General features: G+C 41.6%; 1 protein-coding gene across 8 annotated transcripts in view; it reads right to left on the minus strand.

Moving 5' to 3' along the window:
- Positions 1-14,013, minus strand: part of LOC137412563 (uncharacterized) — an 82,028-nt gene that overhangs the window by 23,284 nt on the left and 44,731 nt on the right. For 3 of the 8 annotated variants that reach the window (XR_013621576.1, XR_013621578.1, XM_078768909.1), the window contains exons 5-7: positions 12,527-12,638; positions 2,282-2,349; positions 267-437 (exon numbers count right to left, since the gene is read on the minus strand). Coding sequence is in view for 3 of the 8 variants with exons in the window: in XM_078768909.1 (XP_078625035.1) it covers positions 267-437; positions 2,282-2,349; positions 12,527-12,638 (351 nt within the window). In the remaining 5 variants the exon portion in view is untranslated. Of the gene's footprint in view, positions 1-266; positions 438-2,281; positions 2,350-9,094; positions 9,266-11,434; positions 11,503-12,526; positions 12,639-14,013 lie in introns of those variants that run through there. The other 5 variants (XM_078768907.1, XR_013621577.1, XM_078768910.1 and 2 more) reach the window with 5 other exon arrangements.

Genomic DNA, 14,013 nt, shown 5'->3' on the forward strand with positions numbered 1-14,013 from the left:
CTATTGAGGATTAAATATTTGCAGATGGGCAAAAAGAGGGTGAAATCTGGGTGAAAAACAGTGAGTTAGTAAGTTTTTTAAAGCTCTTTCCCCATTGACTCCAATGTTAAATTTGAAGGTGAGCCAGCACCCCCCTTTCTTCACTACTGACATGGATCCCTTAGCCGCGTCAAGCATCTTACTTGTTAATTTCTGCATCTTACTCGTTCATTCCTGCATCTAACTCGTTCATTCCTGCATCTTACTCGTTCATTCCTGCATCTTACCCGTTGAATTCTGCATCTGTCTCTTCCATTTCGTTTTCATCTCCTGCATCTTTTGCGTCTCCCCCAGCCATTGATAAAATTGGAATAACGTGTTGGACGACCACATAGTGGTGCCAACATTGTTGTGCTTCTCATTTAGCTTCAGCTTATGGTGAACATGTTTTTTCCCAGCTGAGAGAGGGAGGATAAACAAAACAATTACTGACTTATCTTGTATCGGTCACAAGAGCAAACAAGACTTTGAATTTACTCCGAGTACAGAAATAATTATTTAACACATTGTTGTGAGGCTGATAATATTGTTACGTTTATGGGTGTAGGAAAGAGAATACCGTAGGAAAGGTAGAATTTTATAAGAAATAGAATGGACCGTGTGACGTGCAGGAGCATCTCGATGTACATAAGCAGGGAAAATGTAGCTTAAGGTTGTTTAAATGTTCATGATACGAGGTGTGATGACATGTTAATTAGCAATAGGGTTTAAGGCTAGTTTCCCCTGTTCATCAAACCCTCTGTAGTCATTCCTAACATTTTTGCCACAACGGCCTGCAACGTATGACATGGCCGGCCATTGATTACGCTCAATGAACTGCCGGCCAAGCTAAGCCCGCCCGATGGACACTTACGGCAAAAAAAAACCAAATGGATCCTCTCAACTACAAACTAATTATCTTACTTCCTACCATCAGCAAGGTCATGGAATCCATCTTTGCAGTTGATATTAAATCATTCCTTTTCTCCAACAGCCTCATCCAAAATCACCAATTTGGATTCATACCTTGCCACCCTACCTTGGACATGATCCTTCTCTACTCTCCAACAATGGATGGAGATCCTCATTGTCAGACATGAGATCAGGGCTGTCTCTCTGGATATATCTCAAGCTATTGATACAATCTGGCCCAGGAAAGGCGGAGCTGACAGTAGTGATGTGGTTGGGGAAGAGGACCGGCAGGCCACGCCTCCCGAGTGACGTTGGTGAGTTAAAAGGGAAGCTTCGCGATTGGCCCTGGGGTGAGAAGAAGAAGAGCGTGCTTGGTTCTTCTGGACAAGAAGGATTGGCCATTTTTTGTGCGGGCTGTGAGTTTTCTGCCATCGCGATTGCGAAGGAACTTCGCTTATTGTTGGCTTATAAGCAAGCGGGAGGCCGTGCGTGCTTCCCCAGATGGTGGAGAAGAAAGGAGGCACTCTTGTACGCTCGCTTCACACTTGTAGCACCTTCGACGCGCGGTGCTTTCGGCTCCGTCTCCATCTTGTGCGCTTTCTGCGCTGGTGGCTCCAAGCTTCGTCACAGCCACAAACCTTTCAAAAAGGACCCATTTTGGGCCAGAGCTAAGTGCCGGCCAAGGGAGGGCGGGGGCAGATTTTATTTTATTTTATTACGTTTCCTTGTGTTCGTATTTGTAACTTTGTGGAGGGTCCCTCACGGTAGAATATAACATTTTACCTCAACATTTATTTTCGATATTTTCCTCCAAGCTTTATTTTTTATTAAATCATTATTGTTGCATTTTTGTTGTTGCGTTGAGTTGGTGGGTTTCGGGAATAAACTCTTGTGTTCGTTTAGTCAAGCACCTCGTATCTCTTCCATCCTGCATGTGCAAATTAACTGCCATAATCGGGAGGTCGTCTCAGGAGTAAGCTGGTTCGACCATCCGTCCCGGCTGATCTTAATCTGCGGGGACTCGACAATATGCTTCTGCAAGATGAAAAACAAAACGATGTTGTTGTTTTCTATACATGGCCCAGGCCTGTGGGAGAGATGATCCAAGTGTCCTAATGATAGTAGGACCAAGGAGTCACCCCCTGGTAGGATGGCCTAGGATCTGTCTAGTCACTCACCTCTGAGCTGTCCAGCCTATATTTGAATCCCAACGCTGATGTGTCTATGTGTTTCGCATGCAGAGCAAGGCATCGACGTGTCCCTCCGATGGGCATCTTTTTCAAACTCACCCCCAGCAGTTCTCCTTCCGAACTATTTGGGTTTAACATTAAAAGCGTTACTCTCCACACACCTTGGGCATTGACTTTCATCTCGAGTGATGCACTTCCTTGGAATCCCTTGGATTGGTCACGTGGTGAGCTGCAAAGACAGACGCACAATGAACACAAATGGAGCAAAGAACACATGATCTCGACTGAGCACCAATTTACTTGGACCATCATGGGGATTCCCAACTGAGAGCTGACAGAACAGCTCAAATGTCTTCACACTGGCTCTTGTATTCACACTCACAGCTATCCAGGCGGGATTTGAATGTCCATCTAGTTATAAACTGTTATCCTCGTGTTTGGCATGCGAAGTGTCCATGTGTGTGCCATCTCATGAGATGGCCGTGGAACTGGAGGCTCCGTCTTGCCACACTCGTCGGTGGATATTCAAGATCAGTGTCTTTCACGAAAAGTTGGCGAGTTATCGGGTATTCCAATGTAAACAAGCGTTACGCCTAGGTCCCCCGTCGGTGAAGTGATGCGAGTTGACAAAGTGGAAGACGCAGAAAACATGCTACGATATGATATTTCGCTCACAAGGTTCAGAAATACATGGCGGCGGCCATCTTGGATTTTGCCGTGGCGACCCAATTTTAAACAGCATTCTTGCTTGTGTCTAGATACACCCACACACCAGATTAGAAGTTGGTACTTCGCTTATTTTTCAAGATATTTCGCTCACAAGGTTCAGACATACATGGCGGCGGCCATATTGGATTTTGATGTGGCGACCCAATTTTCAATAGCGTTCTTCCTTTTGCCGAGATACACCCACACACCAAATTAGAAGTTGGTACTTCGCTTATTTTTCAATATATTCATCTCACAAGGTTCAGACATACATGGCAGCGGCCATCCTGGATTTTGACGTGGCGACCCAATTTTAAACAGCATTCTTGCTTGTGCCGAGATACACCGACACACCAGATTAGAAGTTGGTACTTCGCTTATTTTTCAAGATATTTCGCTCACAAGGTTCAGACATATATATGGTGGCGGCCATCTTGGATTTTGACGTGGCGACCCAATTTTCAATAGCCTTCTTCCTTATGCCGAGATACACGCACACAACAAATTAGAAGTTGGTACTTCGCTTATTTTTCAAGATATTCATCTCACAAGGTTCAGACATACATGGCGGCGGCCATCTTGGATTTTGACGTGGCGACCCAATTTTAAACAGCGTTCTTCCTTGTGACAAGATACACCCACACACCAGGTTAGAAGTTGGTACTTCGCTTATTTTTCGAGATATTTCGCTCACAAGGTTCAGACATATATATGGTGGCGGCCATCTTGGATTTTGACGTGGCGACCCAATTTTCAATAGCCTTCTTCCTTATGCCGAGATACACCCACTCACCAAATTAGAAGTTGGTACTTCGCTTATTTTTCAAGATATTCAGCTCACAAGGTTCAGACATACATGGCGGCGGCCATCTTGGATTTTGACGTGGGTTGCACCCACACACCAAATTCGAATGCGGTCCTTCGCTTACGCACGCACGCCCGCATGCACGGACGGAGAGACGGACACACAGACGGAGAGGAAAACCATAGTCCCCCTTTCGCTCCGCTGTGCGACGGGGGACAAAAACAATTCCTACATCTCCTATAACTCATATCCGGGTTCTTGATACGTTTAAATTTATGACAAGTCCATTATCTAACTTGGTATCAAATATTAAAAACTTTCCGAGTCTTTCAGAGTATTTCATAAATCAAGAAGAGATTGAACTCTTTTCACAAAAGGGTATATATCCATATGATTATATGGATTCATTTGAGAAATTTGAAGAAACACAACTTCCCTCAAAAGAAAATTTATATAACGAGTTAAATAAAAGTCATATAACTGATAAAGATTATACTCGAGCACAAAAATGTTTGGAGAAAGTTTAATTTAAAGAACCTTGGAGAGTATCACGATTTGTATCTTAAAACTGATGTCCTACTATTAACTGATGTATTTGAGACTTTTAGAACCGTCTGCCATAATAAAAATTCTTATGGATTCGACCCCGCTCACTATTACACTGCGCCTGGTTTGGCTTGAAGTGCGATGTTAAAAATGACAAAACAGGCTTTGGATTTAATCAGTGATGGAGATATGCTCTTGATCATAGAAAAGGCTAAGAGAGGGGGAAGATCTCAAGTACAGTCACGTGAAAAAGTAAGTACACCCCATGTAAAGTTTTGACTTTTTAAACATATTTCAACATACAGCTATTTGATCTTCATTTCAACAATATTGACAGATAAAGGTGATATAATATAACAAATATCATGAAACATTTACATTTTGTAGTCCATTGAAAAATTTAAATAAAAATAAATGCAAATTTTGCATGTGGAAAAAGTAAGTACACCCTTGGCTCTAATAGGTGGTATTGCCCCCTTTGGCAGAAACAACCTCAAGTAGGCGTTTATTATAACTGTCTACCAGTCTCTGACATCGACTGGGAGAAATTTTTGCCCACTCCTCCATGCAGAATTCTTTCAGCTGTGCGATGTTTGAGGGGTTTCTTGCATGCACAGCTCGTTTCAAATCCCACCACAACATCTCGATGAGATTTAGATCCAGGCTTTGACTTGCCCATTCCAGAACCCTCCATTTCTTTCTTTTCAGCCATTCCTTGGTGGATTTACTGGTATGTTTAGGGTCATTGTTATGTTGCAAGGTCCACCTTCGGTTGAGCTTCAACTTTCCGACAGATGTCCTCACATTATCCTCAAGCACCCTCTGGTACAATGAATTCATAGTGGATTATATGATGGTAAGCTGCCCAGGCCCTGATGCAGCAAAGCTGCCCCAAACCATAATATTTCCACCACCATGCTTTAGAGTTGGTATCAGGTTCTTGTGGTCAAATGCTGTCTTTGGTTTTCGCCAAACATGTCTTCTGGTACTGTGGCCAAATAGCTCTACCTTTGACTCATTTGTCCAGAGCACATTGTTCCAGAAGTGCTGGTCTTTGCCTGGGTGTTCATTGGCAAACTTTAGTCTTGCCCTGATGTTCTTTCTGGACAACAAAGGTTTCCTCCTGGCACACCTCCCATGGAGATCAAATTTGTGTAGCCTCTTTCTAATGGTAGACTCGTGCACTTTGACATCAACAGTGGCAAGAGCTACCCGTGGATCCCGTGATGACATTCTGGGGTTCTTAGAGACTTCTTTCAGCATCTTGCGGTCTGCTCTCGGGCTGAACTTGCTGGGGCGGCCTGGCCTGAACAAGTTGGCAGTTGTTTGGAATCTGCTCCACTTGTAGATGATCTTCCGGACAGTCGAATGATTGATTTCAAATTGTTTGGAGATCTTTTTAAATCCCTTCGCAGACTCGTAGGCATCTATAACCTTCTTTCTGAAGGCCTCAGAGAGCTCTTTTGATCTAGGCATGGTGATGCCGCACACTTCAACAACAAAGAGCAAACCAAACTAAATGTCTGAGGTTTAAATAAGACAGGTTCCTCCAAGATCCTCTCTAACGATGTTCTAATCATTTGCACCTGAGCTGTTGCACCTGATTCTAATTTTAGATATTTGAAGTAGTGATAAATGTAGGGGTGTACTTACTTTTTCCACATGCGAAATTTGCATTTATGTTTATTTAAATTATACAATGGACTACAAAATGTAAATGTTTCATGATATTTGTTATATTATATCACCTTTATCTATCAATATTGTTGAAATGAAGATCAAATAGCTATATGTTGAAATATGTTGAAAAAGTCAAAACTTTACATGGGGTGTACTTGCTTTTTCACGTGACTGTATGTTCGAGTAGATATGCTAAAGCCAACAACAAATATCTTTCTAATTGTGATACTACAAAAGATAGTTCTTATTTGATGTATTATGATGCTTATAATTTGTATGGGTGGGCTATGTCTCAAGCCCTACCTCATGGTAAACTTAAGTGGGTTAAAGAGAAAGATTATGAAAAGGTTTTACAGGATATCGTTATCTCTCCACAAGAAGAATTGGATAAAGCTAAAATTGGATATTATTTTGAAGTTAATTTGAAATATCTTGAAGAACTTCATTATAAACATAAAGATCTGCCTTATGCTCCTGATAAAGAAAGCCCAAGAAAAGAATGGTTAAGTGATTATCAACAATCATTTAATACAAAAGGTAAATCAACAGAGAAATTACTTACTACATTATATAATAAAGAAAATTATGTTTTACACCAAAGGAACTTGAGACAATGTTTATCAGCAGGGCTGAGAATAAAGAAGATTCATAGTTTTACAGTTTAGTCAAAGTCATTGGTTGAAGGAGTATATTGATTTTAATACAAAGAGAAGAACAGAGGCAAAGACAGATTTTGAGAAGGACTTTTATAAATTGATGAATAATGCTGTATTTGGAAAGACAATGGAAAATGTTAGAAATAGACAAAACATAAGACTTGCTACATCTTGGAAACAAGCAACAAAATTAATTCATAGACCCAGTTTTCAAAGAGTAGAGGTGTTTTCAGAGAACTTTTGTGCTATCCATTTGGTTGAAGAGAGTATTGAAATGGATAAACCTATTTATATTGGAACAACAATTCTTGACTTGTCAAAGTCATTAATGTATGATTACTTTTACAATAACTTAAGGAAGAAATATGAAAATGATGCTAATCTACTTTATATGGATACAGATGGTTTTATTTTGAAAATTGATACAGAAGATGTTTATTCAGATATGATTGATGATATTGATATAAATGATACAAGTAATTACAAGCTAGGTGATGTTGTTTTCTTCAAAAAATAAAAAGGTTATTGGAAAGTTTAAGGATGAATTGGGGGGGTAAGGTAATGAGTGCATTTGTGGGATTGAGGTCGAAGGCTTATGCTTATAAATATATTGATAGTAATATTGAAAAGAGTGATAAAAAGTTAAAAGGAATAAAGAAAAATGTTATTAAAGAAACAATAAACTTTGAAAATTATTATAATTGATTGACTTTAAAGAAAGAAGAGTTCAGAAAAATGAATACGATAAGAAGTCATAAACATCAATTATATTCAGAAGAAGTAAATAAGAAAGCTCTTGGAGATTTTGATGATAGGTTTATTTTAGAAAATGGAATTGATAGTCTCCCTTATGGTTATAAGTGTTAAGATAAATATAAGTGACATATATAAGTGATAAGATAAATATATAAGTGATAAAATAAATATATAAGTGATAAGATAAATATATAAGTATAAGTGATAAGATAATGGGGGTGAGGGATTTTAACGGGCTGCCGTCGCCTTTTTTTACGAATATATAAATGACAGAACCAAGCAATAACCAAACCAAAGAGTGGAGAAAACAACAACCTTGGTATTTAAATGGAAAACATCATGAATGTGAGAAATATCAAATAAGTCTTATTGAATAAATAACAGGGGTAAAAGTAGATAAAACAAATAAGTGAATAAATTTAAATACCAATAAGTTGGGGGCTCTGGGAGGTAATCCGAGAGTGGACAGAAAACTTTGATGGTTGTCAGGAGATTGGAGGAAAAATAATTTACGATAACCTCAAAATGGTATGTGGCACTGGAGGATTTTAGACAAGGTCATTAAGATAAGTTTATCATTTCATATCAGCTCAACGGCGCTCCCTAAACCGAGAGTTAAATTATAATGTCATATTTATCAATATTTTAGATGGTGATTGTTCTTTTAAGAAAATTAAGTTATCTATCTATAATTCCAGTAATCTCTGTGTGTATGTATGTATGTATGTATGTATGTATGTATGTATGTATGTATGTCTGTTTGTCTGTGACCGCTGTTTCTCGACAACTACCGGTCCGATATACTTTAAATTTGCCAGGTATATTGCTGGGGACCCGAGGATGTGCCTTTTCAAGGTTTCATATTAATCGGAGAAGTAGTTACCGAGCTATGTCCAAAAAACGATTCAACCAATCAGAGAGCAGCGAGCTATCACGTGTGCCGAACGTGGCGAACAGACTCTGCCTCGGACGGCACATTTGAGAGCGTATTCATTTATTTCACGTTGGCAAACTATGTTGGCGTTCAACTATGTTTTAAAACTAATTAAAACTAATTTGCGATTCATCGTAACTGCGATATGCGACCTTCCGGACAGTGAAGACTGCACTTCCGGCAGCCAATCACAGAACGCGTTGTTGCGTAGGCGTGGCCGATGTGAGAGCGAGCCGAGCCGAGCGCGTGCGCCATTACGGTTCGTAATTCGATTTCTTCCGGAGAAAATAATAATTTCTCGATTTCTTATGCGCATTATTTCTCCCAATTCAGTCAGAGCGAAGGGCGGAAGCGAAGAGCGTTGTTTTTTTTGTTTACGGGCGTACGGGCGTACGGGCGGGGTAGAGCGTACGGGTAGCGTTTTTTTTTTTTTTTGGCAAGGAACGGGCACCCACGTACGGGCATGCCCTAGTTACCTAAAAATGAAACAAATATTCGTTGGGTCTCTGTATGAGTATAATGAAAAATGGGGAAAGTTAATAAGTTAAATGCAGGTGTGAGTCAATAGGTTAATTTTTCCCATTGACTTCAATGTTATATTTATTGTGTTTTAGTAGTTGGGTCTATTGAGGATTAAATATTTGCAGATGGGCAAAAAGAGGGTGAAATCTGGGTGAAAAACAGTGAGTTAGTAAGTTTTTTAAAGCTCTTTCCCCATTGACTCCAATGTTAAATTTGAAGGTGAGCCAGCACCCCCCTTTCTTCACTACTGACATGGATCCCTTAGCCGCGTCAAGCATCTTACTTGTTAATTTCTGCATCTTACTCGTTCATTCCTGCATCTAACTCGTTCATTCCTGCATCTTACTCGTTCATTCCTGCATCTTACCCGTTGAATTCTGCATCTGTCTCTTCCATTTCGTTTTCATCTCCTGCATCTTTTGCGTCTCCCCCAGCCATTGATAAAATTGGAATAACGTGTTGGACGACCACATAGTGGTGCCAACATTGTTGTGCTTCTCATTTAGCTTCAGCTTATGGTGAACATGTTTTTTCCCAGCTGAGAGAGGGAGGATAAACAAAACAATTACTGACTTATCTTGTATCGGTCACAAGAGCAAACAAGACTTTGAATTTACTCCGAGTACAGAAATAATTATTTAACACATTGTTGTGAGGCTGATAATATTGTTACGTTTATGGGTGTAGGAAAGAGAATACCATAGGAAAGGTAGAATTTTATAAGAAATAGAATGGACCGTGTGACGTGCAGGAGCATCTCGATGTACATAAGCAGGGAAAATGTAGCTTAAGGTTGTTTAAATGTTCATGATACGAGGTGTGATGACATGTTAATTAGCAATAGGGTTTAAGGCTAGTTTCCCCTGTTCATCAAACCCTCTGTAGTCATTCCTAACATTTTTGCCACAACGGCCTGCAACGTATGACATGGCCGGCCATTGATTACGCTCAATGAACTGCCGGCCAAGCTAAGCCCGCCCGATGGACACTTACGGCAAAAAAAAACCAAACGGATCTTCTCAACTACAAACTAATTATCTTACTTCCTACCATCAGCAAGGTCATGGAATCCATCTTTGCGGTTGATATTAAATCATTCCTTTTCTCCAACAGCCTCATCCAAAATCACCAATTTGGATTCATACCTTGCCACCCTACCTTGGACATGATTCTTCTCTACTCTCCCAACAATGGATGGAGATCCTTGTGGTGAAAATGTAAGTTGAACCCAGGTGTGACGCTCACTTAAACCACTGGGCGGTGTCTATAAGACCTCGGGACGTCCGCGACTCGAGGCCACTCCTGCGACTTTATACAATGACATGTAGAATTGAATGGTACGTACCCACTTATATTCTAGGCTTGCTTGCATTGACCGATATATCCAATCTTTCTCATATGATGCCTTGATCCTGACATATATGTTGCATGGTGTATTTTACAGGATGATGTTACGATCTAATTGAAATTAAACCTATCTATGAGACGAGTTGTGGATTTGGTTGATTTTCACAACAATCCTCATTGTCAGACATGAGATCAGGGCTGTCTCTCTGGATATATCTCAAGCTATTGATACAATCTGGCCCAGGAAAGGCGGAGCTGACAGTAGTGATGTGGATGGGGAAGAGGACCGGCAGGCCACGCCTCCCGAGTGACGTTGGTGAGTTAAAAGGGAAGCTTCGCGATTGGCCCTGGGGTGAGAAGAAGAAGAGCGTGCTTGGTTCTTCTGGACAAGAAGGATTGGCCATTTTTTGTGCGGGCTGTGAGTTTTCTGCTGTCGTGATTGCGAAGGAACTTCGCTTATTGTTGGCTTATAAGCAAGCGGGAGGCCGTGCGTGCTTCCCCAGATGGTGGAGAAGAAAGGAGGCACTCTTGTACGCTCGCTTCACACTTGTAGCACCTTCGACACGCGGTGCTTTCGGCTCCGTCTCCATCTTGTGCGCTTTCTGCGCTGGTGGCTCCAAGCTTCGTCACAGCCACAAACCTTTCAAAAAGGACATATTTTGGGCCAGAGCTAAGTGCCGGCCAAGGGGGGGGGGGGGGGGGCGGGGGCAGATTTTCTTTTATTTTATTACGTTTCCTTGTGTTCGTATTTGTAACTTTGTGGAGGGTCCTTCACAGTAGAATATAACATTTTACCTTAACATTTATTTTCGATATTTTCGTCCAAGCTTTATTTTTATTAAATCATTATTGTTGCATTTTTGTTGTTGCGTTGATGGGTTTCGGGAATAAACCCTTGTGTTTGTTTAGTCAAGCACCTCGTATCTCTTTCATCCTGCATCTGCAAATTAACTGCCATAATCGGGAGGTCGTCTCGGGAGTAAGCTGTTTCGACCATCCGTCCCGGCTGATCTTAATCTGCGGGGACTCGACAATATGCTTCTGCAAGATGAAAAACAAAACGATGTTGTTGTTGTTTTCTATACATGGCCTAGGCCTGTGGGAGAGATGATCCAAGTGTCCTAATGACAGTAGGGCCAAGGAGTCACCCCCTGGTAGGATGGCCTAGGATCTGTCTAGTCACTCACCTCTGAGCTGTCCAGCCTATATTTGAATCCCAACCCTGAGGTGTCTATGTGTTTCGCATGCAGAGCAAGGCATCGATGTGTCCCTCCGATGGACATCTTTTTCAAACTCACCCCCAGCAGTTCTCCTTCCGAACTATTTGGGTTTAACATTAAAAGCGTTACTCTCCACACACCTTGGTCATTCAATTTCATCTCGAGTGATGCACGTCCTTGGAATCCCTGGGATTGGTCACGTGGTGAGCTGCAAAGACAGACACACAATGAACACAAATGGAGCAAAGAACACATGATCTCGACTGAGCACCAATTTATTTGGACCATCATGGGGATTCCCATCTGAGAGCTGACAGAACAGCTCAAATGTCTTCACACTGGCGCTGGTATTCACACTCACAGCTATCCAGCTGGGATTTGAATGCCCATCTAGCTATAAACTGTTATCCTCGTGTTTGGCATGCGAACTGTCAATGTGTGTGCCATCTCATGAGATGGACGTGGAACTGGAGGCTCCATCTTGCCACACTCGTCCGTGGATATTCAAGATCACAGTGTCTTTCACGAAAAGTAGGTGAGTTATTGGGTATTCCAATGTAAATAAGCCCTGTCAGCTTGTATTTTATTTTGACGTCTCCCTAAAGTAAAGGTACGATACATTCACGTGAGGATTGAAACAGATTGTGATGATTGAGTTACATTGAAGAACAACAGCGCTAGTGGGGGTGGGTGACTGTGACACCCTGCCAGGATCAAAAACAATACCTGGCAAAGGGCGGATGAACTTCTGTAGGGAGCCAACCGCCATCCAGTAAGAAGATGGTGTCTCCTAAAAAACACCCATGCGGTTTGGACTAGTTCAAGTCATACCAAAGACCTTAACAATGGTATGTGCTGCTTCCTTGCTTGAAAAGGATAGAGCACGGACAATCCCCATGGGTTGGCATCCATGGGAAGGAGGAAATTCATCTTCAGGAAATGCCCTTCTGAGTACTGTGAGAAAAGCGGCGCCATTGTTATGATGTCGCTGGAAGCCACAGTATTCCGGGAAGAGATGCAGTGACGACGGCACTTCGCCCAAGCTCAGAGGTTGTGTTAAGTGTTTGTCTTGTCAGTTTGTCCTTGTGTGTGTGTGTGTGTGTGTGTGTGTGTGTGTGTGTGTGTGTGTGTGTGTGTGTGTGTGTCTGTCTGTCAGCTCTATTACGAGCCTTAGCCCATGTATTTAAAAAAAAAAAAGGAAAAAAAAACGATCGCAACAAAAACAACAATACCGCATTTGCAACCCCAACGTGTCCGTCTCAACTTCAACCTGCATCTCTTTTCTTATCTTGATCTCATCTTGCTTCCTCGTTTTCTCATTTTGAGTAGCTTCAAAGATGAATTCTACGGTTTGGGGTAACAGTTTGCAAAAGAGATGAGAAATGAATAAATAAATAAAACACCAATAGTAATATAAATATATACATAATTCAAAGGGAGGCGTAAAGCCTCAAAGCTCCCCCCCCCCCCCCCCCCAGAGGGCCCTTTATACAAGGGATCGTTTCTCTGTATGCAGCTTTTACATGGGGAATGAAAATGCGTTTCTCGGCTTCTACTGGACGAAATCGGCTGCAAATTTCATAAGTAAATGCTTTGTACGTTGAGGTAATATCTATCTATAATTCCAGTAATCTCTGTGTGTCTGTGTGTGTGTGTGTGTGTGTTTGTCTGTGACCGCTGTTTCTCGACAACCACGGGTCCGATCTAATTGAAACTTGCCAGATATAATGCTGGGGACCTGAGGATGTGCCTTTTCAAGGTTTCATATTAATCGGAGAAGTAGTTACCGAGCTATGTCCAAAAAACGATTCAACCAATCAGAGAGCAGCGAGCTATCACGTGTGCCGAACGTGGCGAACAGACTCTGCCTCGGACGGCACATTTGAGAGCGTATTCATTTATTTCACGTTGGCAAACTATGTTGGCGCTATGTTGGCGTTAAACTATGTTTTAAAACTAATTAAAACTAATTTGCGATTCATCGTAACTGCGATATGCGACCTTCCGGACAGTCAAATGAGGACGTCACTTCCGGACTTACGGATAGTCATAGTGACGACGTACTGATGCTGAACGTGGCGAGCAGACGCTGTAAGGTACGATCGATTGTAGTACACGTTTATAATAACTCTGCCGATACAGGCCCGATTAACTGCAGCGCCATCCGAGCTGCGGCGTCGGGACGATACATTCATTGTACGGTCACATCACGCACTTACGGGCACGCCCATGGGCCCATGGGCACGCCCATGCATGCATGGGCGAAGACATTTTTTTTTTTTTTTTTGGCAAGGAACGGGCACCCACGTACGGGCACGTCCTAGTGTTCAAAATTTGAGCAATGTTCGTTTATGCATTCTTGACTTATATGAAGAAAACCCTCGAAATCACGTTGGTGTCTGTCCGTGCGTCCGCCCAAAATGTGTTGGCGCTCATATCTCAAGGACAACACATTGAAACCAGCTGAAACTTCTAAGATACATCGGCCAATAGGTCTAGTTAATGGCTTTCGAAACAAATTACACTGAAGTGCTATATTTTTTGTTTTAAAATTAAATATATATAAATATATACACATAAATAAACATGTAAAAATATATACACACTTTATGTGTGCGCGAAAATTAACCTCCATAATCGGGAGGTCGCCTAGGGAGTTAAGGCTGGTTCGGTTCATCTGTCCCGGCTGATCGTATTTGGCAGGGACGCGACAATATAT

This window comes from Myxine glutinosa, unplaced genomic scaffold, assembly GCF_964187855.1.
Source record: "Myxine glutinosa unplaced genomic scaffold, kmMyxGlut1.1 SCAFFOLD_695, whole genome shotgun sequence".
Taxonomy (NCBI): Eukaryota; Metazoa; Chordata; class Myxini; order Myxiniformes; family Myxinidae; genus Myxine; species Myxine glutinosa.